The sequence below is a fragment of the Chanos chanos genome, chromosome 3, assembly GCF_902362185.1.
Source record: "Chanos chanos chromosome 3, fChaCha1.1, whole genome shotgun sequence".
In the NCBI taxonomy this organism is placed as follows: domain Eukaryota; kingdom Metazoa; phylum Chordata; class Actinopteri; order Gonorynchiformes; family Chanidae; genus Chanos; species Chanos chanos.
The window spans coordinates 45875250-45899338 of NC_044497.1; the positions used below are offsets into that span (position 1 = coordinate 45875250).

The 24089-nt window shown below is 40.3% G+C and overlaps 1 protein-coding gene across 1 annotated transcript in view; it reads right to left on the reverse strand.

Moving 5' to 3' along the window:
* The window catches only part of znf462 (zinc finger protein 462), a 40846-nt gene extending 17155 nt beyond the window's left edge, over window positions 1–23691 (reverse strand). The window contains exons 1-3 of the mRNA XM_030769012.1: window positions 23617–23691; window positions 6468–6727; window positions 939–6307 (exon numbers count right to left, since the gene is read on the reverse strand). Of these exons, the coding sequence (XP_030624872.1) occupies window positions 939–6307; window positions 6468–6696 (5598 nt within the window). The 5' untranslated portion in view covers window positions 6697–6727; window positions 23617–23691. The remainder of the gene's footprint in view (window positions 1–938; window positions 6308–6467; window positions 6728–23616) is intronic.
* Window positions 23692–24089: the final 398 nt, after the last annotated feature.

Sequence of the window (24089 nt, forward strand, 5' to 3'; positions counted from 1 at the left end):
ACTGTATAAAACAATAAACATCTTCTCATATTATTTTCACAAGCATCATCACTTACAACAATACAGATTGTGTTATCACCCTATTCCCCAAGTGCCTTTAACACGGGTCTGGTCTGCGCTCTTGCCAAAACGGTGTCTTTCAAATACAGCCATGGCGACCAACTAGATAGAAAATGTGCTCCAAACCATCACTAACACATCTAATGACACTTGTCAGATAATCATCATGCCCCAATTAGTTAAATGAGGCTTGGCTACACTTAAATTGCACTGTACAGTGGATTCCCAGGACTGGATTTGAAAAACACTATGCTAAAGTAACAAGTATTCATAACATAACATACTTTTAAAAATATTTATACTAGCATGTTTTTTAGTTACACTCTGGAATGGTGGTAATCCCATACAATACTGAATGAGCTAGACTCAATTTATCATCCATTACAGTACTGTTAAAAATCCAGATCCCTTATGAAAAAAAAACCCCTATAATTCATTTAAATTCAGTTAAACATTAATTATAATCAATCTGTTATTATTCTCCATCTCCATCTGAATATATTTCTGGTACAGTTTTCTTTGTCTTGAAGGACTTTGGAAACATGTAACTGGTTATGTAGAATACTTTCTATCATGAAAGCCTTGCATATATTTGCAAGTTATTATTAGTTTATCTCAGATTGAGAAAGTGCAGCAAATGCTGTCCATCCAGGTAAAACGCACACATTCAATGTTCAAGACTTTCTTTTTTTACTGGACAGAGAATCAATTATTATGAACTGATTGTGACACAACTTCAAAATAAAGTAACTTGCCAACCCCTCAAATTCCATATGAAACCCATAAGAAATATTTTGCTGAGACAAATTGGTTCCAGATCAAACAAGATGAACTATTTTTAAAAATTGCATTGCATTTTTGTGGCATCCCGGGCTTACCTTGTTCTCTGCTTTGGTCTCTGGTGACTCTGCTCCTTTTTGTTTGATCTGAAGCTGCTTCCTCCTCTCCTGCCTCATCGCTCGCTTTTGGAACTCCTCATTGTGATTCATCAGGTGGATGCCAAGGTCTGGGAGGGCCAAAAACTTGATTTCGCAATGGCCACACTGATAGAGCTCTATCCCATCCTCCGCAGGGCTGGGAATGGTGATGAAATCTCTCTTCAGATCCTTGCTGTGGTAGTCATTGTAATGCATGCAAAGCAACTCAGCTGTGTTGAAGGACAGCTTGAAGCATTTCAGACATTTGAAGGGCAGCCACTCCACATCATTCTCTGGTTCAATCTCTGCTTTAACTTCTACCACTTCATTCTCCTCCGTTACAGGTGGTTGCTCAGGCTCTTTGGGGTAGATCACAGTAAAGTAACGCCCAAGCTTGCTGGAGTGTTGCTTCTTTGGAAAGACTCCTGGGTGACGCTTGATGTAGTGAGAGACAATACTTTTCCTACTGAACGCCTGGAAGGCACATAGTGAGCACTTCCTCCTCTCTACAGCCAGTCTGAGCTCTTCACTCATTGTTGGTCCATCTTCCTCTTGAGCTACTGGGACCATCACCCTATTGTGCTTCTCACCCAAGGTCTTGGAAGCTGCCAGGCAATGTGTGTAATATGCATCAATGTTGTGCCGTTTCTGGTAATGTGCTGCCAGGCCTTTGCGGATGGGATTTGTGTAGGCACAGAGGGCACACTTAAAGACGTTGTTCTTGCCCTCAGGCTGAGCTCGAACATTGTTGTGCTTAATGCGGTAGTGTCGAGCTATGCCCTTTCTGGTGGAGCAAAAGTACTTGCAGAGCTGACATTTGAACACTGCATGCTTCTCCCCCTTTTCAAACTGGGGGAGGGCAAGGTCAAAGTTGCATCCCTCCTGGCCGTCTGTCACACTTCTAGCACTACATTCACCAACAGGTTCCTCTTTGTTGGACGAGGACTGCATGAGGGCTGGTTTGAACATGTCTGAGGCTGGCTGATTGTGATATTTCTCATAATGTATTTTAAGCTTCTCTAAAGTGCCATGGGTGTAAGGACACATCTTGCATCTATAAGCACCATAACCCTGCCTCTGGGTTTTGCACTTTTCATCTCCATCATTTATCAGATCTTTCATTGGCTCTATGTCATCAGCAAAGTCCTCTGCTGTGACTTTGACCAATGGATGTCGTTTCTGATAGTGGGTTAGGACTCCATGGATACGGGAGTTCACGTAAGGACAGTGACGGCACTTATAAACTGAGCTAGGGTTGATGTCTGCTTCTTGTGCAAAGTCAGCAGCTTTAACTTTCATGCCTGGGTGCTTTTTACCATAGTGGGTCAAAAGTCCATGAAGGCTGTTATACTCAGACAGACACACAGTGCACTGGTATGGGTTGTTTGAAATCGAGGTGGTTGTAAAGGAAAGGTGAGAGGGGCGCTCTTGAGAAGGTCTGCTAATCTCCATCGCACCTTCACTCCGATCTGCCTGATGACTGTTGAATGGACTAGAAACATATCCTCTGGCCAATGAAGGCAGCAGCTTCTCAGATGAATGGTTGCCTTTGATGATGTCAAGTAGAACAGACTCGTCCCCTTTAATGGCCCAAGGGTGAACAGCTTGGTAGTGGTTGGTGATATCCCAAATGGAACAAGCCTCAAAGGCACAATCCCTGCACTGGTAGTGCTTTGTGTCTGAGTTTCCCCCTTGTCTGGAAGTGGAAGAGTCAGGACCTGCCCACAGCTTGCTGGCCATATACGTGAAGTCAACATTGTGCTCTGGATGACGTCTTTGGTAATGCATGAGCAGCCCATTGGGCTCAGCATGCGAGTAGATGCACCACTCACAGTGATAACCAGCCTCTAAGATACCATCTTGATACGCCCATTGTAAGATCGTCATGGCTGTAGCTTTCACAGTAGGATGATCCTTCTTCAAATGCTTTTTCAAAGCATATACATATGGAGATGTGTAAGTGCAATGCCTGCACTTTAAGGATCTCAGTCCTCTGGACTTGTCTGTATCAGTAACTGTGGTGGTCGTAGATGTGGAGCTGCCTGTTTGAATCATCTGGGCCCTTTCTCTTTGACTGCGCACCACAGCTGTGTGTCTGCGAACCAGGTCAGCATTCGCTTTCACATCCCTATGCTTCTTTTGGTAATGAATCAACACACCTTTAACAGTGCGGTTTCCATAGTCGCAATGTTGGCAGAAGAACAGCATCTCAGCCTCTCCTTTGTCTGTACTTCCTTTAAGGTGGGCATTGTTGGGGTTGTCAACACCATTGTTGCTGAACTGCTTTAGGAACTGCTTGGGGGGTGCAATTTGCAATTCGTCCATGAGCTTCAGCAAGCCAGGAGTGGGAGGTGCGTGCTTGATGTACTTCGCTGTTACTTTGATTTCTGGGTGCCGCTTTTGGTAATGGACTAGAACACCTACAACTGACCGGTTGTTGTAGACACAGTGTTTGCAGTAGAAAACCTCTTCATCTAAACCTAATGGCATGATAAGGTTTGAGGATTTTGGAGTACTAGAAAGGTTAAAGGTGGAGTTATTTGAGGTCTGTGGCTTATCAACTGAAATTACCCTCATTGTTTTCTGTATTCTGAAGTATGAGGCTTTTTGTTCTGGGTGCTTCTTTTGATAGTGGACCAGCACTGAGTGCATATTGGGGCTGGCAAAAGAACACATGTCACAGTCATACACAACAACATTACCACCAAGGGTTTCCTTATAAGCTTCTGCCTCCACAGTCAAATCTGGAACCTTGGAGATGCTTTTGAGAGCAGGGCTAGATGAGGACCTGGATGAGGAGGAGGTGAAACTTTTAGGACCAGAATTCAATATCTCTCTCAGTGTTTGAGACTCGCCCGTTCCTTTCTGACGCTGATCGACCATATAGCTGGAGAAAATCATAGCATTGTTGATTTTCACCGTGGGATGCATTCTTTGGTAGTGGGGCATCAGGCTTCGTACATTTGGACTGGTGTATGAACAGAAGCGGCACATGTAGACCAAGTCTGGCTGATTGAAGTTCAAAACATTGCTGGCTTCAGGGTGATGATCCATGTAGTGTTGGTGAAGGTCACTGAAGTTATTGTATTCAATGAAGCACTCCAGACAACGGAAGACTGCACTCTGATCCTCTGGATCAAGGATGTATCTAAAGCTAAACTTAATGTAGGGATGCATTCTCTGGTAATGTGTACTGACACTGCGGGCAGACTTGTTGTGGTAATCACAGTGTTTGCAGTAGAAAAGGTTCCCAGGTTGCTCAGTGTACTCAATATTTTCCTGATAAGTGTCTCTGCTGTCTTGACTGCTTTGATCTTGGAGATCTTTAGCTTCCAATGATGCACTGTAACTGTTGTCCTCGTCATCAGAGAGAGTGACTGGCATGGTAAGGTTTCGTGAGCTTACCTTTGATTGCATGCTGCGTTTCCTTTTTCCAACACCACGTTCCTCCAGAGTGCCACCCAACTTCCTTATGTATAGATGTGAGTTATATCTGTAACCTTGATTTTGAAGGCTAGAATCATCTTTGTCTTTGTCTATATCTACCTCAAAGTTGTTTTCATCCTCTTCGTCATCCATCTCCTCAAGATTGATCACCATATCCTCCTGCTGTTGGCTTTGACTAATCTTGCTCTGTAGGTTGTTAGCAATTTCATCAATTCTTGTTCTTTTCTTCACAGGTGACAAATCTAAAGGTAGGTCATTGATGGACTTCCTTGCCGTCTTGCTAATAAGGTGCTTTTTGGATGAAAATCCAAGGATTGATGTTTGAGTTTTTTGTACAAAGTTTGGTGAGTTGTATGCCTCTGATTCAGAGTCCTGTTGCTCGTTTGATGAGCCCTCTAGACTGTTGGCTTGCATTTCATCACAATAAGAATGCTTATGTTGCTGGTGGACTCGCAAACCTTTTAGTGTACTAGAGGAGAAGTTGCAGAGCATGCAATGATGAGGATTTTGTTGATCGATAACAGCACTAGATTTTTTGCCATTGACTTTGGAGCTGCCATTTCCACCATTCATGGGCTCAGATCCTTCATTCTCAGCATCTGGGCTTTCATTTGTTAAGTCCATGGTGTCCCAGTCTGAGGAGGAGCCACCGTGACATTGCTTGTGTGTGCCTAATTTAAGAGGGCTGGTGCAAATGAAAGGACACTCATCACATTTATATACTGTGGCCTTGCCAGACATGTGTATATTCTCTATGTGACGAGAGATGCTCCGCCGATGCATGGTAAGAAAGGAACAGAAGGGGCACTGGAACCTATTCATATGTCTCCTGAACGGGATCCCTTTTGTCTCAAGCAATTTATTATCCTCCTCGGACAGAAGCAGCTTAGTGGAATCCTCAGCTGACAAGGGGTCTGTGTAATTGGGATCATCCATGTCACAGAGTTCGTCATCTGAGCTGCTTCCAGAATTGTTCAACATACTGGATTCCAGATCTATACCAGAGTTTGACATATCTGATGTGACAAATGTTGATCTCTCTGACAGTATGGAAGATCCTGTGCTGTTGGGCACTTTTGCTGTGATCTGAGAATACTGATAAGTGGACATTCCTGATGTGGACTTAAACAATGCATTCCCAGAAGTAACTTTGGAACCATCACTCCCACCTAGATCATTTGATATCAAATTGGGTGTTGGGTTGCTTCCTGGCGAAGAGGGAGACTCACATTTGGAAGATCCTCCACTACCCTCTCCCTCAGGATGTTGCAAAGATGATACAATTTTCACCATGTTGCGATGCTTCTGCATCATGTGATCACACATCTGCTCCCTTTGCACTGCCTGGTAATCACACCACTTGCATGTAAAGGTCCCTCTGGGCTGGGGTTTCACTATGGATTCCAAAACATCACACTCTACAGCATCCTCATTCAATTCATCACAATGTTCCTCAGCAGATAAGGCATCAGATTCAGCATCCACAGGTGCACCCTCAGTCTCTGCCTCAGAGGGAGAGCCTGGAGGGCCCAGAAAACAATCCTTGTGATACACTTTTTGGTGTTTCAGAATCCTGGCTTTGCGAGGAGATTTGTATGTGCAGTACTGACAAGAGAATACTTTTCCAAGGCTGTCATGCATTACTATATTGTAACTGGATTGTTTGGAAGTATGCAAACCAGGTGAGTTCTCATGGGATGGAGAGGCTTCACTAAGAATGCCATGAACCTTCCTGGAGTGCTCATTAAGGAGGGATTTTGATCTGAAGTAGCGGACACAGAACTTACACTGGAAAAACTGGTTTCCTGACTTACTGGACTGGTTATATACCATTTGGTTAGAACTGGAAAAGTGCCCTGTATCTAAGTCAAAGGAGTTTAGGCCTAAGGGAGAAAAGAGAAAAAGATTTAATTAAGCAAACTGAACTTATATCACAGGAGTAAAATGTGACACAAGTTTCAACACAAAAGGTTGTTTAAGGGGTACAAACAGTTTCAATAGCCATGAAAACATTTCTGTGTTATACAGACAGAGAAGATGTACCTGCTTCTTTGTGTGAAGATTCATAATTGTTATTTGAAGCCATCATGTCCTCCTCATCCTCCTCTGTGTGGCTGAGGGAGTTCAGAGAGTTTGACCTAGACTGGTTGGGCGTCCCGTCACCAACCTCTGTAGGCTGCAGAAAGGCTGTGTGGACATCTTGGATGTGTGCCTTCAGCTCATCATAGGACTCTGCACGGAAGTCACAGCCATCGCACTGTAGCACCTCCATCGCTAAGGACTCCCTGGAAAATCAGGGAAACCTGAAGTTAGAGAGAGAGAAAAAGAAAGAGAGCTCTTTAAAGCCAGCTGTGGGCAACCCATACAAACACATCAAACAGTAAAACCTAATTTTTTATAACTGCCAACACAGGGAACATAAGAAGAACCATTTTTCCTTTTCCTTTTTTTTTTGATGAGTGGACGATTGGTTCCAAGAACAATGGCTGAGGAGGGATTATGGGCTGATTTGTTCCATTTTTTTATTACCTTGGGATAAGCCGCAGCTGGAGAGCACCAGTATGTCTCCGTATTTACATCAGACAATTCCGTCAGATTGCATCAAGCTCTCTGAAATAAGATTGCGCGAATCCACAGAGAGATGAGGACTACTCTGAGCTCTGAGGTTACCACGCAAACATGAAGGATTATGAGACTATCAGTCTAAGGTGGTATAATAATGTCCTATGACCTGAGAGCACCCAGTGGCAAAATTAATCAATTTCCAGCAACAATAACCTATTAACAACTATAGCATTATTCTGTTCTCCCTTTTTACTCTCGATCAATATTTTTCATTAAAATATGGCCTGCTGCCATTTTCACCATACAGTAATTTTGACACCAAGCCCTGACATATTTTGAGAAAGGTCTCCATTTGAAGGAATGCTCTATGTCAGTAAGGGACTAAGTTTACTCATGATTAAGATGTATTATCTCTTCTTCATAAAACATTTACACAAAATATAAACAAATACTCAAGATGCACGACTATATCATGATATGATGATATGCATGACATGGAAATTATAATACTGTAATGAAAGCTCTGTCTCACTGTTGCTTAAATGTGTAATTACTAATGTATCATTGGGAGCATCTACTGCGGTGGTGCAAATTTCCTAATGCTTCTCACCCGAATGAAACTGTCAGAATAACAGTGTAGCATTAATTACAGTACCACTGCTATTTACTCTGAAATGTATTGGAGCTTCTAAATGCAAGCAGAGTGGTTGCTTTCAGTGCATACCTTTGGTGGGGAAATGACATCAAAAATACAAACAACAAAATAACTACATCAGAGATCCATTCTGTCATGTAAATACTGACTTATGTAGTGTTTTGAAAAAAACAAAGAAAAAAACCCAAAAACAAATGAAGCAAAAAAACAAAGCAATTCAGTTATTTTTTCTTGTTTTGCTATAAGTCATCTGAAAAGTCTCTGTGGCAAGGACATGAATCTTGTGCATAGATTGAGAGAGGATTAATGGACCACACTTCTGGCATTGCCTTTTGAAATCTGCATAGTTCTGTGTAATCCTTCAGCCTTGGCAGGATAATACATTGGAACCCACACTGAGGGTGATTTCTCTAAGTTTTATCAAGAAACTAAAAAGCCCCAATGTCAAGGCAAATGCTAATGTCAAGGCAATTGCTTGGCCTACAATTGAATTCAGCAAAATGTTCAACATCAAAAATCTTCCACACTGCAGGATAAACAAAAATTACTCAAAACAACTGACCTTCATTCCTAATAAAGATGGACACCTTTGGCACTTCTGCCAGTACTTATCTCTTGCTCTATTTGCAAGGAATGAAAAGGGGGAAAAAAAGATTGAATGGTTTGAATTCCTTCTTAGTGAGCAAAGCCATTCTCATTTCACAAAAGACATATGAGCTCCCACCTATAGCAATGCACCTCTGGCCTCTAACCATAAAAGTAGACGTCAGCTCGACCTCCATTTTGAACAAACACTGGCAGTGTCCCTGAGAGGCCGGTTCCCCCTATTGTCTCTCTAGGTCAAATTACAGCTTCATGAAAGGCTCCACCCTGATCTGTTTTGGCAGTTCAGAGAAATTCTGAACAAAGTTATATTCTGATGCCAGGATCCTTGGACATGGATATCAAGAGAGTCCACGAAATGTGGACAAAAAAGAAACCAAAAAGAAATCAATCCAACCTAGCCATCATCCTGAGCATAAACCCCATCTACGCCATGCCAAGATAATAAAGTGAAATTTGTAAAGCTTTCATCTGCTCACTGACAAACCTCTGAACTGAGCAGATCCTTTGAGCTTCAAGGGCAGCCATTTTAGGAGCCTGAAATGTGTGCTTAGGTGCTCAGTGTGAGCACAACATGGACCCAGAGATCTTATCCTCCACACAGTCACTGGAGAGCTGCTGACAGAAATCTATCTGCCAGATGTACTGTACCCAAATCATCTGCCTGCCTGCATGGATCAGCAAAAAAAAAAAGAAAAGATCCTTCTCACTCGACTTGGCCCTTTCATATCTTGGAACAATATCCCTCACATCTTGGGCTTAAAAAAAGTACTGGAGTCTCTGGAAAGGGTCAGAGGGACACTTGCTTCTTCAAACCAGGCAAAAAATAAATAACTTTGGGAACTGCCAACTAAGCTCCACAAGGGGGTCTAAAAATTCAAAGCATTTGAACTTCCTTTTTTCAGAGCTCAGAAAACATCTGCAGCCTTGAGGGTGAGGAGTGAGAGAAAGAGTGACTGAGTGAGTTAAGGGAAAAAGGAGAGAGATAGATACATAAAGAAACAGAGATATAAAGCATGGGGGTGGTGAAAGTGAGGGTGGTTGGAGAGAAAGCAAGCCAGCGTGACCCAGCCACCTGGGAGACCTTTCCCCAAGCACAGAGGACAAAGCCATCTGACTCTGCTCCCCAGATTCCAAAGTCTACTGACATTTGTTAATCACCAACCGGTCTCTCTGCATCGTCCAGCTCTGCCAGCAGTAACACCCTCTACTCAAACTCACAGGCAGCAGCTGCTTGTCTGAAAGAGGGCCTTTGAATAAGCCAGCATTAAGCTGATTAGAAGTACAGAGGTTTTGTCCTTAACTGTTGGTCCACCATCTCATGCAATAGGGGAAAAGCAAAAAGGGAGGGGGGGAATACAGATTACATTATCTGGCTGTAGATTCACATTCATTGGGCCTCGGTTTCAGCAGACACTTCTAATCAACTTTCATGAACCTTGGGAAGAAAATAATGACTGACTGATTGAGAATATTTGAAGCTATTTGTCCACAACTGCATTAGCAGTAGGTTGAGTCCAGATGGAGAACTGCAGATAATGAGCCAAACTGAAAAGGAAATAGGAAAAAACACTAAAAACATTTGATGTAAGACAGATATAAATTATATATGGTATTCTCCCAAAACAACACATTTTGAATAGGTGAATTAGGATACCTCTGTAGCCAGTGAATAGTGTCTGTTATTTCTTTAGGATGTAGTTGCAAAACATACCATTCACTGCAAGAAGATAAGGCACAACTACACTGAAACATTCTTTTGTAAGTCTTAATACAAAAGGTACATTAACGTTATCAAAAATGGAAGGGACAAATGGTTTTTCCACCCATGGTTCACAGATTGAGCATGGTGGCCTCATAAAGTCATTGACCATGTTTTTGGAGGTTATGTTGTTGCATAACATTATAGACTACATTATGTAAAATGCCTGCCATTGAAAGGATGAGTTTTTTCACATTTTTTGTTCTTTCGTTTGTTTTTAATGTATCAGCAAGAATAATAAGGGGAAATGAGTATTGAACTACACTGACACAAAGGAAAATTCCTTATTTTACAAGAAAGTAAGAATTGCTCCTTAAAAAGCACAGAGTAGATCCAATTTTTAAAGTCTCTTTTCTGAAGCTGTAGATGCATTACAATTTCCTCAGTGATATCTCCAAACTGCTATTACTTGACTTGACACAGCCCTTTGTGACACAATAACTCCGGGGCCTAACGTTTACCACAGGCTCTGCAGCAATAAGAACCAAGGGGGTTTGAACTGTTGAGTCATGGCTTTACTTGTGTCATGTGTCCACAGAATTTTCTCCAGTGCAAACAGTGAAAATCTGGTACGTAGCCTTCACATGCATTAGCCTCTCATGCACGGAAAGCTCATGTAATAATGGATCATGAAATCTTCATATTGCTGAAGCCAAAGCTTTAGACATTACTTGAATATCAAAGTAGTTCCTTTTCTATATTGTAAATTCTGTAGTAACAATACATTTCAACGTGTCCCTTTGAAACATCAAGTTTGGTTCTATGTGGAGGGGCTGATTTTGCAGAGTCACTTATCATAGCCTGGCGCTTATGGTATTCAAGATAAGATGGGACCATAGTGAAGATATGGATGCCATTTTCTCTCCACACTCCACCACTTGCATTCTTGATATAATTAGAAGCACGTTCCCCCTGTCTAATTTATGGTGAACAGGGCCAAGACCGGTCCTGTCTAAACTCAAAACTAGACCACAAGACAACAAGGCAAAAGAATACTGTATACACTCATACAGAGAAAGTTGCCAGCTCTCTGAGGAGGCCACCTAAATCACTTCACACTTCACACCTAAATCACATTGCGGTTCTCTGCGGAACGTGCCATATGGCATTACCTCAAATGGTTTCCCAAAAACAACCTCCTAATACATGCTTTGAGAGTTATTTCAGTTCAAATTTGGGAATGGTGCCCCTCCAAGCTCTTAAAGGTTATGCAAGCAACCAAAATAACCTGTCACATGGACAGTGATGAAAAATCCCTTTGGCCATGTTAAATGTTAAAACAATTCTTATTTAATTCACATTAATACTTCTTATAGGACACAAGGTTGGAATCACATACAAATGCAGAACATATCAGAACTGTAAACATGCAGTTCATTTTAGTTCTTATATATTTGTTTGTTTGAGATTTTTTGTTCTTTTTTTGGGGGTAGGTCATAGTGTTCATCACAAATTGACAAAGAGAAAAGATTCTGAGTTATATTCTCCTGTCATGTGTAGTTCAAGAGGGATAGAGCAGAAATTTCACAACAGTACCAATTATATTGGTCAGCGAGGGTCAATCACTGCCTTTGCAATGAGGGGTTTCTTGTTATGCAGTATTGATCTGCAATTTTATCTGATCAACAAAAATGGTTTTCAGCATATGCCACTATGGCTGTTTCTTTAAAAAAAAAAAAAAAATTTCCAGGTATGAAAATATCCAATGCCCTAATTTGTTTTGCACCACTGTTACTTCTTGTAGTAGATGGAAAATGAGGAATATGCCATGTATAACTCAAGTGACCTTCAGTATGAGGGTGTACAATGCTTCCATTTGATTTTTTTCTATGCATTGCACAAATGCATCCATTACTAGCTGTACAGGCAAAATTTTAAACCTTAACCATAGGGGATGCATATACAATTACATCCTCTTTCTCCGTCATAACATTTTGTGGTCACGATTTGTAATATTTTCTTCCATTCCAACCTGTTGTAATTTGTTTATAGAACCAACAGATATACATACAATAAAAAAATGCTTGTGGACCTATATGAAGTGTGTCTAGCATTAATAAGATATAAGCACCCGATGAACCAGCTTCATATTTCAGCCAAATGCCCCTTTATATACTGAGATTAAAATATTGCTTTTTGTACAAAGAGGTTCTGAGGAAACAAAGACGGCAAACAACAATAGAAATCAGTTCAGATTATTTTAGTTTGACAGGAAATTTAACGGCAGAGAACCTGAATGAATCCTTCAGCTTTCTCTTATGAACAATCACCACTGGTTTTATTAAGACAGTTTAAACTGGTGAGTAGATACAGGTCTTAAAGGCAAGCATAGGGAAAAAAGTAATCTCTCTTATAGCAAGAAGATGATGCTCATGCTCAACAAATAATTTGATCATGTGCTGCAACTCATGAGGAAGTCAGAATTCACCGAGATGAGCCATCGATTTCGCCCAGACAATCAATCTGGCTGGCCTTTTTTAATACGGACTGAAATCAATGAGGCATTTATAAGAGTTCCTGTGTTATAAGATGCAATAGGTATCACTCTGGCATCAGCCTTGTAGAGAACCATAAGACTGAGACTTTTTTCAACATCTAGCAAAACCTATGATGGATGTCAATGACTGTTTGAAACATTGCTTCATTTAGGGCAACTATCAAAATATGAGAGATGTTTTTAGGGTAATTCACATGTATGGAATAAAATGTGGTGCTATAATTTATTTGGTTATGTTATAGGCTATTATGACAAAGTTTTTCTGGTTGTTTGGCACAGGCTTTAAGCAACCAAAGTAGACTGCATATAATCTACATAGGCAAATACATGTTAAATTTAACTCAACTGAGGAAATTTATCACTCTCTGAACAGCTACATATCAGATACAATATGTTAGCATAGTCATAAGATGGTTCCTGATCTTTCAAAATGACATGGTTGTAATCTTCATCCTCCCCAAAAATCATTGGCTTTCATTTCGCAGCAAATCCATTCCAGGAAGCATATGGCAGCAGAACTAGGTCAACCATTCACCGACAAGCATGAAGCTTCTCAAAGAACACTGTACGCAAGCCCTCGCAAATGGACAGTTTTTTTTCCTTGCGACCTTTATGATCTTAACAAAATGAGCAATAAAATAAAATTTAAAAAAACAATACAAATAGAGATGAAATTTTTAAAAAAAAGGAGGGAAGAGATAAAAAGTGAGAGAGAACCGGGCCTGATGATAGCAAAAAGATGATCATGTTCTCAGTCATAAAACATGACAGAGGAATTGTTCATTGAGGTTTACTCCAGAGACAAGAAGTGTCAATTGTTCTTCTGATGAAAAATATGGACCATCATAAACTACTCTTAGTTTTAAACTGAGAGTGTAAACTTCTGATTGGCTAGATTTCAGCTTTTGAGGTGAACAACACATGTTACAGTTCATCTAAAGCAAGCATGACTTTGCACAATCAGAAAAATACCAGGACATGTGCTAACACAAAGGGACAGGAACTATGGGGAAACCTATTGCATGTTTTGGACAGGAGCCTATAAACAGTCCTCCATAGTAATGCCGTTACATTTTTTGTGGTCATGATCTGAAATAATGTTTGGGGGGTGGGCATGATTGATTCCTGGTACATGGGTCTGACCAAATGGTTTTGGAGGATGTAATCCAGTTTATTTTTTTAATGATATACCTTTTAATAATGAAATGACTTAAGAGCTAGGAAAACTCCTAATAGATAATAGGCTTAGGCAACTCAAGAAATCCGAAATCTAAAGCCAGCTTCATGTCTTTTATGGTTCATGTTTTGGTCATTCATTTTAAGAAATAAACACACATCTGAATTACCATTATATTTTACTGTACATTAAAAATTTAATATTTAATGAGTGCCAGCAGTCAATTTTTCAGCTTGATTCAAACCGATACAAGGGACTTTCTGAACAGGGATGGATAAGTTATAGGTAAGGTAGAGGTGGCGTCAAAAAAATAAAAAGATTTAGGACCCCTCTGAACACATAACTGTTCATGTTCTGCTGACTCCAGAAGCTTAAAAAGAGATATTCCCTTATATACCACTAAGGTAGCTGCAATGTTATGCTAATCCATCACTGAAATGATAATTTACTGCATCATTCCAGGAATCCATACTGCAAGGTCAGATCACGCCTCTGTCAGAGCCTAGGCAGATGGTTACCCGGCATCACCTAGCTTGCCTTTAATACTTAATTTTGCCCTATTGCTTTCTTCTCCACAATGCCGCTGAATCATATGGTTCTCTCTTTTTTTTCTTTCAAACATTACCCATGCTCTTATATATGAATTAAAGGCCTATCACAGTATTAGCAGCCTTGCTTGCAGGAGTTTGTGTGTGAATATAGTAGAGCAGACACCAAAGTATCTACGGAGAGAGTGGTTGCAACATAAACCACTCAGAAGCTCAAGGTTCTTGAACAAGCTTGAAAGTGAGATAAAGGAATCAAGGGTGAAGCAAAGAACCCTCAGCTCTTCACTTGTACAGTCCATGTGTTCCTCTTACTTGTTTAGCCCTTGTGTACCTTTGAAACAATACCTTGATAACTTCAGAGACAACACTATGGACAGACCACAACTATACTTTTTTTTGGAAAGCTTACTAGGTAAAAGAACAAAGAAACATTTCATAATTAGCCTGTTTACTTCATGTGCAACATGTTCTTGAACAACACGTGTTGCCTGTCCCTCTAACATCAAAACGTACAAGTCAAGAAGACACAAGAGGAACAGTGCTGGTTAGTTTAAATCACCACATGCCACCACTGCTTGCAAGCAGTGAGCTTAAGAGCAAGGTCCAGGGTCTCATGAGGCTTATTGCTCAACCTGTTTTAGTGGAGTCACCTCACTTGGCTGCTCTTTCTGTTCTGACAGAATTATCTTCTGCATCAGAGCCGAGGCTTGGCCAGTGCTGGCGTCGCACACAGAGCTCCATTTTGCACAGCCTCGCTGCTGTGTCACTGGCATCAGTGGCACTGGTCATCCACCATTTTGTGATCCTGAAGGCCAAAACATTTTCTTTGTGCTCTCTCTTCCTCTAAACCCCTCCTCACCCACTTTTACAGAGCTTGCTATCTTGTTACACAGATGGGACTATTTAGCTGAGAGCTAAGACCTAAGTCAGTTTCCCTCCTTGTCTTTTTTTTTTTGGGCTACTTTTGCTGCTTGTGAAAGCAGAACTAAGATGCCCTCACTGTGAAGAGCAAACACAAGGTCTTCTCCACAGCTAGGGGTTATTTCATAGTTGTAGATAAGGCTATTAGGGAAGTTCCACTGCTAGACAGAAGGTCCAGGCAGGCTTCATACGCTAGTTAAATAGTAACAGAGAATTTACATATTAACTCCAATAACATACTCAAACTGCAGTGGCTGTGCATCTAGTTGCATATATTTAAATATAACATGGATTATTACAAATTGATTATTACATGTAATATCCAAGTTCCCATAACAATTGTTTTTTGAATTTAGGCTAGTACTTATGTAATACACAGTTAATTATGGAAACCACATAGTAGGTCTAAATTAATAAAATTATAAAGTAAAATCAATAAAGTATTTCCAAATTACCTTTTGTTTGTGTTTCTTTGTCTAAGGAGTTTTGTTAACTGTCCAGTGACATTTTATGAGGTCAGTCTGATTGCCCCGTGTTTTCATATCAGGAAAAATGCCAGAGGGCCAATCAACAGTTCCAACAGTCCAAACTGTCATTCCAAAAACACAAAATCTTTTCTAGACAGCACAAATATATCAATGCAAATTTAGCGCGCAGCTCTCAGCCACACCAATCAATCCATGATGTCCCTGTAATAGTGTATAATGTTGTTTTGTTCCCAAAGTTGGTCACTCTTTCTCTTAACCACAAATTTAAACAGGATAACTGCATTGAAGAGCATTAAATATTTCACCTCCAAAATTATAGTGCCATCACTAATTGAGGGCCTTGGGCCTGATTACTTTTTACAATTTGGGGAAGATGGATTGAACTCCCTCGAGGCCTCATTTCCACTGAGTACAGAAATTTTCCCATCGCACCATCACTTCTTCAACATTCATTCATGGGGGAATTGGTGTCTGATACCCAAAGATTTTGACTGTTAAGCTCCCCATGCATAAATCTAAGCAAAGGCTGGTGTTAATACAAGGAAATCAATGCTAAAAATTTAGAAAGATAACTAGAAAAGACCTGCATTTATGCTCTATATGCATTTATCACAAGAATTCACAAAGAATGAACGTATTTCAAAATAAACATCTTATTCACGTGGACAACTTAGACCGAAACCTTTACCAACAGCATGTAATTCATAATGCTGTCCTGCCACTATGATTTTTTTTCTCAAAGTTGCAGATGTCAAGAAAGCAGTTTTCAGCTGCTTCTCAAAGATCCAAAGATCTGGTATTTTACTGTGGCTTCAGGACGTAGTTATTCCATAATTATGTAGCCAAATGCAACATAGTTTAAAAACATCTCTAACTTCAGTTCAGATGATCATCTTAGTATACAATTAAATGGCTATTCAAATGTAGACCACTGAATGGCCTCTCTGGTGTATGAAAACTACAGTGACAAAACAGGGAAAGGTTTTGTTGTAAAAAGGTAGTAATGGTTTACAAGATTTAACAAACATATGGGCGCTAGATAGTCTACCTTTAGCTTGCCCATTTTCCTACACAACAAAACTTTCACTAAACATGAGTCTAAGTTAGATCACACAATAATCTTTTAACACACTCCAAAAGTGTAACCAGATCAAGAGGGTGTAACTTAGCACAGTGAAGTTCTTGTTTTTTAAAAAAGTCTTGTATTACAAAATAAAGTATTACCCGTCTAAGTGGATATTAAGCTAGATCAAATATTAACAAATGGAGTTCCAGAAGAAGAGACCAGTGATGTCCAAGGATATATTTAGGAGAGTAACCAGGAAGTGTTTTTCCACTGAGACAGTTCCTTCAGGAAACAATGAATTCCTCTCCACCTCATAGTCTGACTCTGTTTTGCATTTGGTCAAGTTTACAAAGTCAAAGTGTGGCAGTTTCAAACTAAATCATGGATCAAAGATGGATCGCGTTTCAGTTCACTAATCATACTTCCTGGTAGGACATCTCTTTCTGTGCCATAAAGCTAAATGTGGGACAGTAGTAAACTTACAGCTTATAGACACTGCAAAACCAGGCAGGTTCTGACAAGACTTAGGCAAATCTCTGCACCAAAGCACTTCAGAAGAATCTGATCTCTAATAACTATGCAATGGTCCTATGCAATGGGTATGGACATGATCAACAGGTTTTATTACTATAACTACCAGTTCACCCAGAACAATGGAGCTGGTTCACCTTGTTGTCTTGCATGAATGAGTAAAGCCTTGCAGCTGCAAGAAAGAGGAACCTAAACTGTGCTTTCCTTTATAAAAACTTCTTTGTTCTTTGACATACATAGCCCTAGATACCTCTACTGAAGTAGTTGTCGCCTCTGAAAAAAAGTAAAAAAGGACACATCTCTGTGATTGAGGCCTTTTCTGAAAAAGAAGAAGAAGGTGTAGCACACATTACTTATTACGACAGTAAGTGGGCCTAAGCCAAAAGAATTCAACCTTGGCTTCTTCTTCTGTGCAAACCTGACAGAGCAGATACTACAGTTACAGCATGCGGGTGGAGTTACACGCTGGTCTGGAGTACTCTGTTTGTGTGTGTGTGTGTGTGTGAGAGAGACAGAGAGAATGTGTTGGGGGGTGGTATTAATCAGACTAGCCCTTTCTGAATACAGTCCTGGAAGAACATTGGAAAATGCAGAGCAAGTTACAACAAGGTGTTCCTTGCCCCAGTGGTGTGTTCATGGAACACAGAAGAGGAAATCAAGACCTCAAAAAGGCAATGATAACTCTCTGAACTTAAAAAAAACACACTGGCAATATCATATCACATCTTATACATTTAAACATATGGTCACTTCTAAGCTTCTCTGATGCACAATTATTTTCCATCTTCAGAGTGGAGATCTTTAAACCCTCTTTACTGGAGCCAAACCACCTTCTTGCACTAACACCACTTGTGGTGGAAAGATGAGAGACCCATTAATATTAACCTGCCAGTAAGACCTCCTTCTGGCTTCTTAAATATTTAATCAGCCCTGGACAGAGGCAAAACTAGTATAGTGGGCCGGAGTGGTGAGGATCTCTTCCACAAGACCACTCCTGTTTTCTCTCAAAGAGGGCCTTGTGTGTCCACCGCTTAGGGCCTCAGGAACAGGCTCCTCTGAAGAATCCAGAATTTTTCACCACAGTTGCAGTGACAAGCAGAATTTGTTACGCCTGCTTATTTTTGAAAGGCCATAGGTCATCTGGGATATCTAGTTTTCTAAAAGAGAGGTCATCAAGGAAATGGGACAGCCTGGGATTCAGATGATACTTCTCAGATGTATCACCTTCAATTTGTCACCATGTTTATTCTGGCTATGAAAAGAATCTTGGTGGAACATCCAACGAGTGTTCACACAGTTTCTCAGTACACCTCAGCCCAGTTCTCATAATTTTGAGAATACATCAGATGTCTCCCATAACCATGTGAGGTATAGGTGACTTGTTTTTGAAGTTCATATGAAAGGACTGTTACTGGATTCTTGGTAAAGAGCATTCCAGACAATCTTATGGGAAACTCTCCAAAAACATTTCAACACCTGACTATTCAAAACTTTCTCACTTATATGGTGTTTGAACTAGTGCTAAAGAGCAAAATCAAAATGTCATTTCAGCTTTTCTTTCACAAAGTGAATTACAGGCATCATCTCATAATACTGACTAATATACTGCAAATGCAGCCCTTATATTCTGTTTTCTAACTCTGAAAAAAATTCACAGAGCTTTCAAGTATTCAACATTGCAGAGTGGAGTATTCAAGCCATTTGAACCACTGTATGAAACTACTCATGAGTAGAACAGAAGGTGTTTGGCAGACAGAGGAAAGTGATGAGTTAGAATCAAATCTGCACAGTGGTGACATGCCAACGGAAACTAGACTGCCACTTCCTACCTCTGAAATCCTCTAGAGGAACACAAGACTTCCTCTTCGAACATGTTCTGCGAGATAAGACCAAGAGGGAGAGAGCCAGAGCATGAAAGAGTGTGGTTATTCTCGTGCGTGTGTGGTTGGGTATGGAACGAGGAAAGTTGGGCTACAGCTATAGCATCATGTTTTTCATATATAAATGATGTTGTTCACATCTGTTTATTCATCTCTGGACACACGAAATTTAACTTTTTTTTTTTTTTTAAATGTGACCTTTTAGTGTATCTTCATCTCTTTAATCATATGTATGTTTGTGTGTTTGTACCTGAGTTTTACAACAAGCTTGCATGCATTTTTGGGTTATTATGTGAGGCATGCTGAAATCTAGAAGAAGTGATGGTGAAAAAGATCACTAAGGAGGGTAATGATCCACTCTAATTAACCATTCAACAGAGTTATGTTAATCAGATCAACTCACTCCTGCTACTTCTGTTAGTGCAAATCAATTAGGGCAACTGGTTTCAAAAGGAAATTAAATGATCCATAAAGGGCCATTCAGTATACAATCAGAAAGCGTGTGATGTATGATTAATTGCCAGTTTATAAAATGACATAACCTCAGCATTAGGTCCAGAGTTACGCAGTCAAAAATTCTCCTTATCTTGTCTGAATACAAACGGCAGGAAAAAAAAAAAAGAAAGGAAAAAAAAAGATTTACCGAATTGAAAAAAAAAGAAGAAGAAGAAGAAGAAGCAGAGTGTGTGTACCACTATACACTAGTGTGTAGAAAGCATGGGCAGCACTTCCCAAGAGCCCATGCATCATGTCAAGAAAGCAGCCATTGGAGCATTTCAATTGGCTTTTGTGTGTCTCTGTGGCAGCCCCAGGTACAGCTCAGAGCTTCACCACTTGTGTGAGCTCCACCGTGGCCTCCTACTTTCCGTCTCAGCATTGCTGCACTTAAAAGGTCCATTTTGTTGCATATTTATTTGCTCCAATCCATCAAAATGGAAGCTTCTCATCTGTCTAAACAGCAGAAGAAAGTTCTCTTTAAGATGAACAGCATCTTGCTAAATGCTTAAGTCATGGCTGGTAGCAAGGACAGTAATAATCTTCTTCTCTGTGAATATTTATGCTGTTTTGCACAGACAGTACTAAGGTCACAGACAGCTGACTGCAATAAAACAGTTCTAATCATACTATAACATTGTCCTTACAGAGATTTTCAGAGTCTTCTGAATCACTCTTCATATTTCTGTAGACTCAGATTATCTAAATGAAATCTTCACATTAGTCTTAAAGCTGTTCAAAAAAATGAAGCATGCCTGATAAATTTAGAAACCATCTCAGATGAAGGTTTGAGATGTATATGCCCATTGTGCATAACTGTCCATTAGGTAATGCTTTAAGGATTCCAGTGACATTTTCAAGAAAATGTTGTGGACACTATAATACCACACTTAATTCAGTCATGTGATACAACAAATTACAACAACCTTAAAACATAAATTAAAAAACTGCTTAGTTCCTGCTTAGGAAAGAGAGGATTTTAAAGCATTGGCAGCCTTCATTATACTTAAAAAGTAATTATTTATTATGTCTCCATACACAATAAAGATTGTTACCCATCAAGAGCAGTAATAGTCTAATGCTTGGTTTACTGTAATAACACCATTTGTAAGAAAATCAAATGATAACACCACACAGATCTTTGCCTACGGTCTAACATGACCACTGCTGTAGCACATACTCTTTAAGCCATGTCAAACAGCTGATGTATTTCAACAGGTTAGGTGGTATAACAGTATATGTATTAAAAGGAAACTTAACAGAACAAGCTAACATCGCAAACTTAGGTAACAACTGGCAGCAGTTAGTAGATGATAATAGATTTTGACTACTAGTTTACGTTCATACAGTGAACAGTCTGAATTTCAAATATTTAATATATATTCAGTCTATATGTTCAGGGGAGTGTGAGAATGAGCACTTAAATTCTCTGTTTGTTTACTCTTATGTACACTTGAGTTGATAACAGAGTTGATAACAAAATAAAAGAAATACTTTGGTTTAAAACCAAAACTCTGCAGTAAGAAGTCAGCAATGGGTTTTATTCAGAATTGTGAGAACTGGGTAAACAAGTGCTCAGCTGTTGCATAAGTAGGCTATTAACTTTTTCATGTCATATAAGCTTGCTCAAGACCAAAACATTACCATATCACTACACAGTATCAACAGAGAACTGAGAGAGTTGTGGAATCATAGCCTAAGAGTAGAAAGATTTAGGAAGTTGTCATTGGAACAAAACAGTGGAGAACATGAATAAATACAACCACTTTTTGTGAACACGTTCCAACCGGATCGACAACTTTTTGAACAAACTGAGAAGACACAGAAGCACATTCACAAGCCCTTCCAATGAATGTTTAATTATATTTGATTATTCACAAAATTCTAAGTATCATCAAAGCCTTCCTGGCTTAACATGATAATTATCATAACATCAGGAAGAAACTGCATTTTGTTTTTCTCAACCATAGGGCGCACAGAGATAAATATGAGTCAACGAACTGCCTATTTCTGTCAAAACATCCAAAACAACCTTGATCTCTGAGAACCTGTTTGCCTTGACATGGGAGCAGCGCCACCATTTTGAGTGCTCCTAGCCCCGAGTTGTCGCAGAGAGAGTGTCTCGTTCAGCCTGCTTGTCAGCAAGATTCCACAGTGACCAGAGTTAATGCAAAAGCCAGCACACTCTCACAGCGAAAAACGCCCTACTCATCAAAGACACATACCTTCAGAGGTGAATATTACCCTTCTAGAAAGGTTTTAGAGGTCTCAGTGATGTCTGAGTTGTTGAGGCTGTCAAGCAATGAATTGTTAAATACAGAACACATATCTAATCAATTGATATAATACACTAATGTTGCATACACAGTGCTTGAACCTTGTTTAAATGCTTTGTTTTTGCTGTTTATAAGCTTTGCAACAACAACCACTGCTACCCAAAGTGCATAGTACAACACAGAGCTCTAAAGAACTTTTTCAGACCACTCTGGTGGTACAACTGTTCTAAAACATCATGCAAACCTAAAGCAGAAAGCACAAGGTTGAATGAACAGAGTTACATTTTTTCCACACATAATAGCAAATAATGAAAAATGAACTGTTAAACTGCACAATTTTTTTAAGATTCCAAACTCAGTACTTTCCACACTGAAACACAAAATGTGCCAACAAAGCCATATTACACCAGGAACTTTCAAACTTCTCGCAAGAGTTCCTCTTCTCTCTGTGTGAAGGCCACTTTGAAGAACATTAACAAGCTGCAGACTCAACCTCTGCATTATTCAACATTAAAATTCCTATCTCATCCAAGTTCCCCCACTCACCACCCGACTGTCAGCTTCTCTAACCCCTCACTGTCCACCTTCAGACAGCTCTAATGCCCTCCATTTTCCTCCAAAAAGTCCAAAACCCTGAGATAAAATCACCACAGAAAGAGAATGCAGCAGAAATGCAGAAAGAGTATTAGCACTAATAATTACCCTTGATTGTTCTTGTAAAAAAAAAACTGAAACAAAAATAAGTTAAGATGAAAAATGTTTTGCAAATCTCACAATCAAAGGTTCCTCTTCCATGCAGATTCTGTGAGCCACTGCACGTACAGTAGCTGCAGAAGAAAGTCAACCTTTGTTCTTGCGTGAGGGATCTTGTCTGATTCGTAGCTCTCCTATGAGACTCATCTGCCTTCCTCCATTTTATGGTGAAGCCCACAATGACATACCTGACTTCAGAGCACTGACAGCGCAGACACACAGACACACATCCAAAACAGCTAGCAACGTGGAGAGAGAAAGAATTAAAAAGTCACACACAAATACATGGGTGCCCCTTCACGACACGTAGGTACCTCCATTCATAAGGAGAAGCACATTAAAATCCAGTAGATAAGGTATTAATTCAGCAAGGGACGCCATCGGGTACAGAAACACTGGACATGGCTTTTTTAGTGAGTGTCTGGACGTGGACCAGCGGCAATGCCAGCCAGACTGTCGCTAATGGAGGCTCAGCTCCCATAGCTTTGGCGCTAGGAGAGGAGAGCAATCCGTGCAATGGCTTCTCCTTCAAGCGAGCACATAACAGCGAGAGGACTGAAAGCTAAATCCCTAACCAGACCTGCCAAATTTAACTCTCCACAGGGCTGGCTCAGACAAACTCAACGCACCCTCAAACAAGATCTATTTCCGAGTCCCAGTTTACCTACAAAACACGCTCAATAGATAGCCACTTAGATATAAATAGAAGGTTGGATGAATAAGAACGGGCACAACGTCTAGTTGACTTTGTACATTTGGGTGCCAGCTTGGAGCATATACCCATTCGTTCTCCCTCAAGCTCCTAAGTCAACGCGACTGGTCCTAAAGTAAGAAAAAAAAAAGGAGAAAGCTCTTTCCAGGTCATTCACGAGGCGCTCTCCAAAATCATTCGTTCTGCAACCATAACGACGTGATTATGGATCATTAACCAAGCTGTGATCTTAACGTTTTGTTTGGAATTTAGGTTTTACTCACGGGTATGTCCTGAAAAGCGATCTTCTTAAAAGTTGTTCTGTATCTCATGCGTGTGCCCGGTCTAGTGGATGATCGCCATCTTTCCTGCTTCTCCTTCGCTGCAGCTGCAGATGACCTGAGAACCGTCTGTCTCTGAATAATGAGCAACCACAGAGACAAGGAAGACAATCTGCAAAGCAGGCAACACAAAGAAGTTTTGGAGACTAGCAAGCACCAGAGGGTGCACAAGAGTTTGCGATGAGACGACAGAGCGGCTGGATGGTCAACGTGGTGTGTATCCAAAGCGCCACTCATCCTTGATTGGAGGCGAATTACTGGAACATTAATGGAGGTCTTTAACGGAGAGCGACTGTGCAGGAATATTGCATATTATCCATACGTCAACGTCATTTTGGGGTTATCTTCAGTTCAGCCTGCGCTGCTTCCGTCGAGGGTTCCAGCTAAGTTATAGTGATTCAGCTGTAATACTAAAT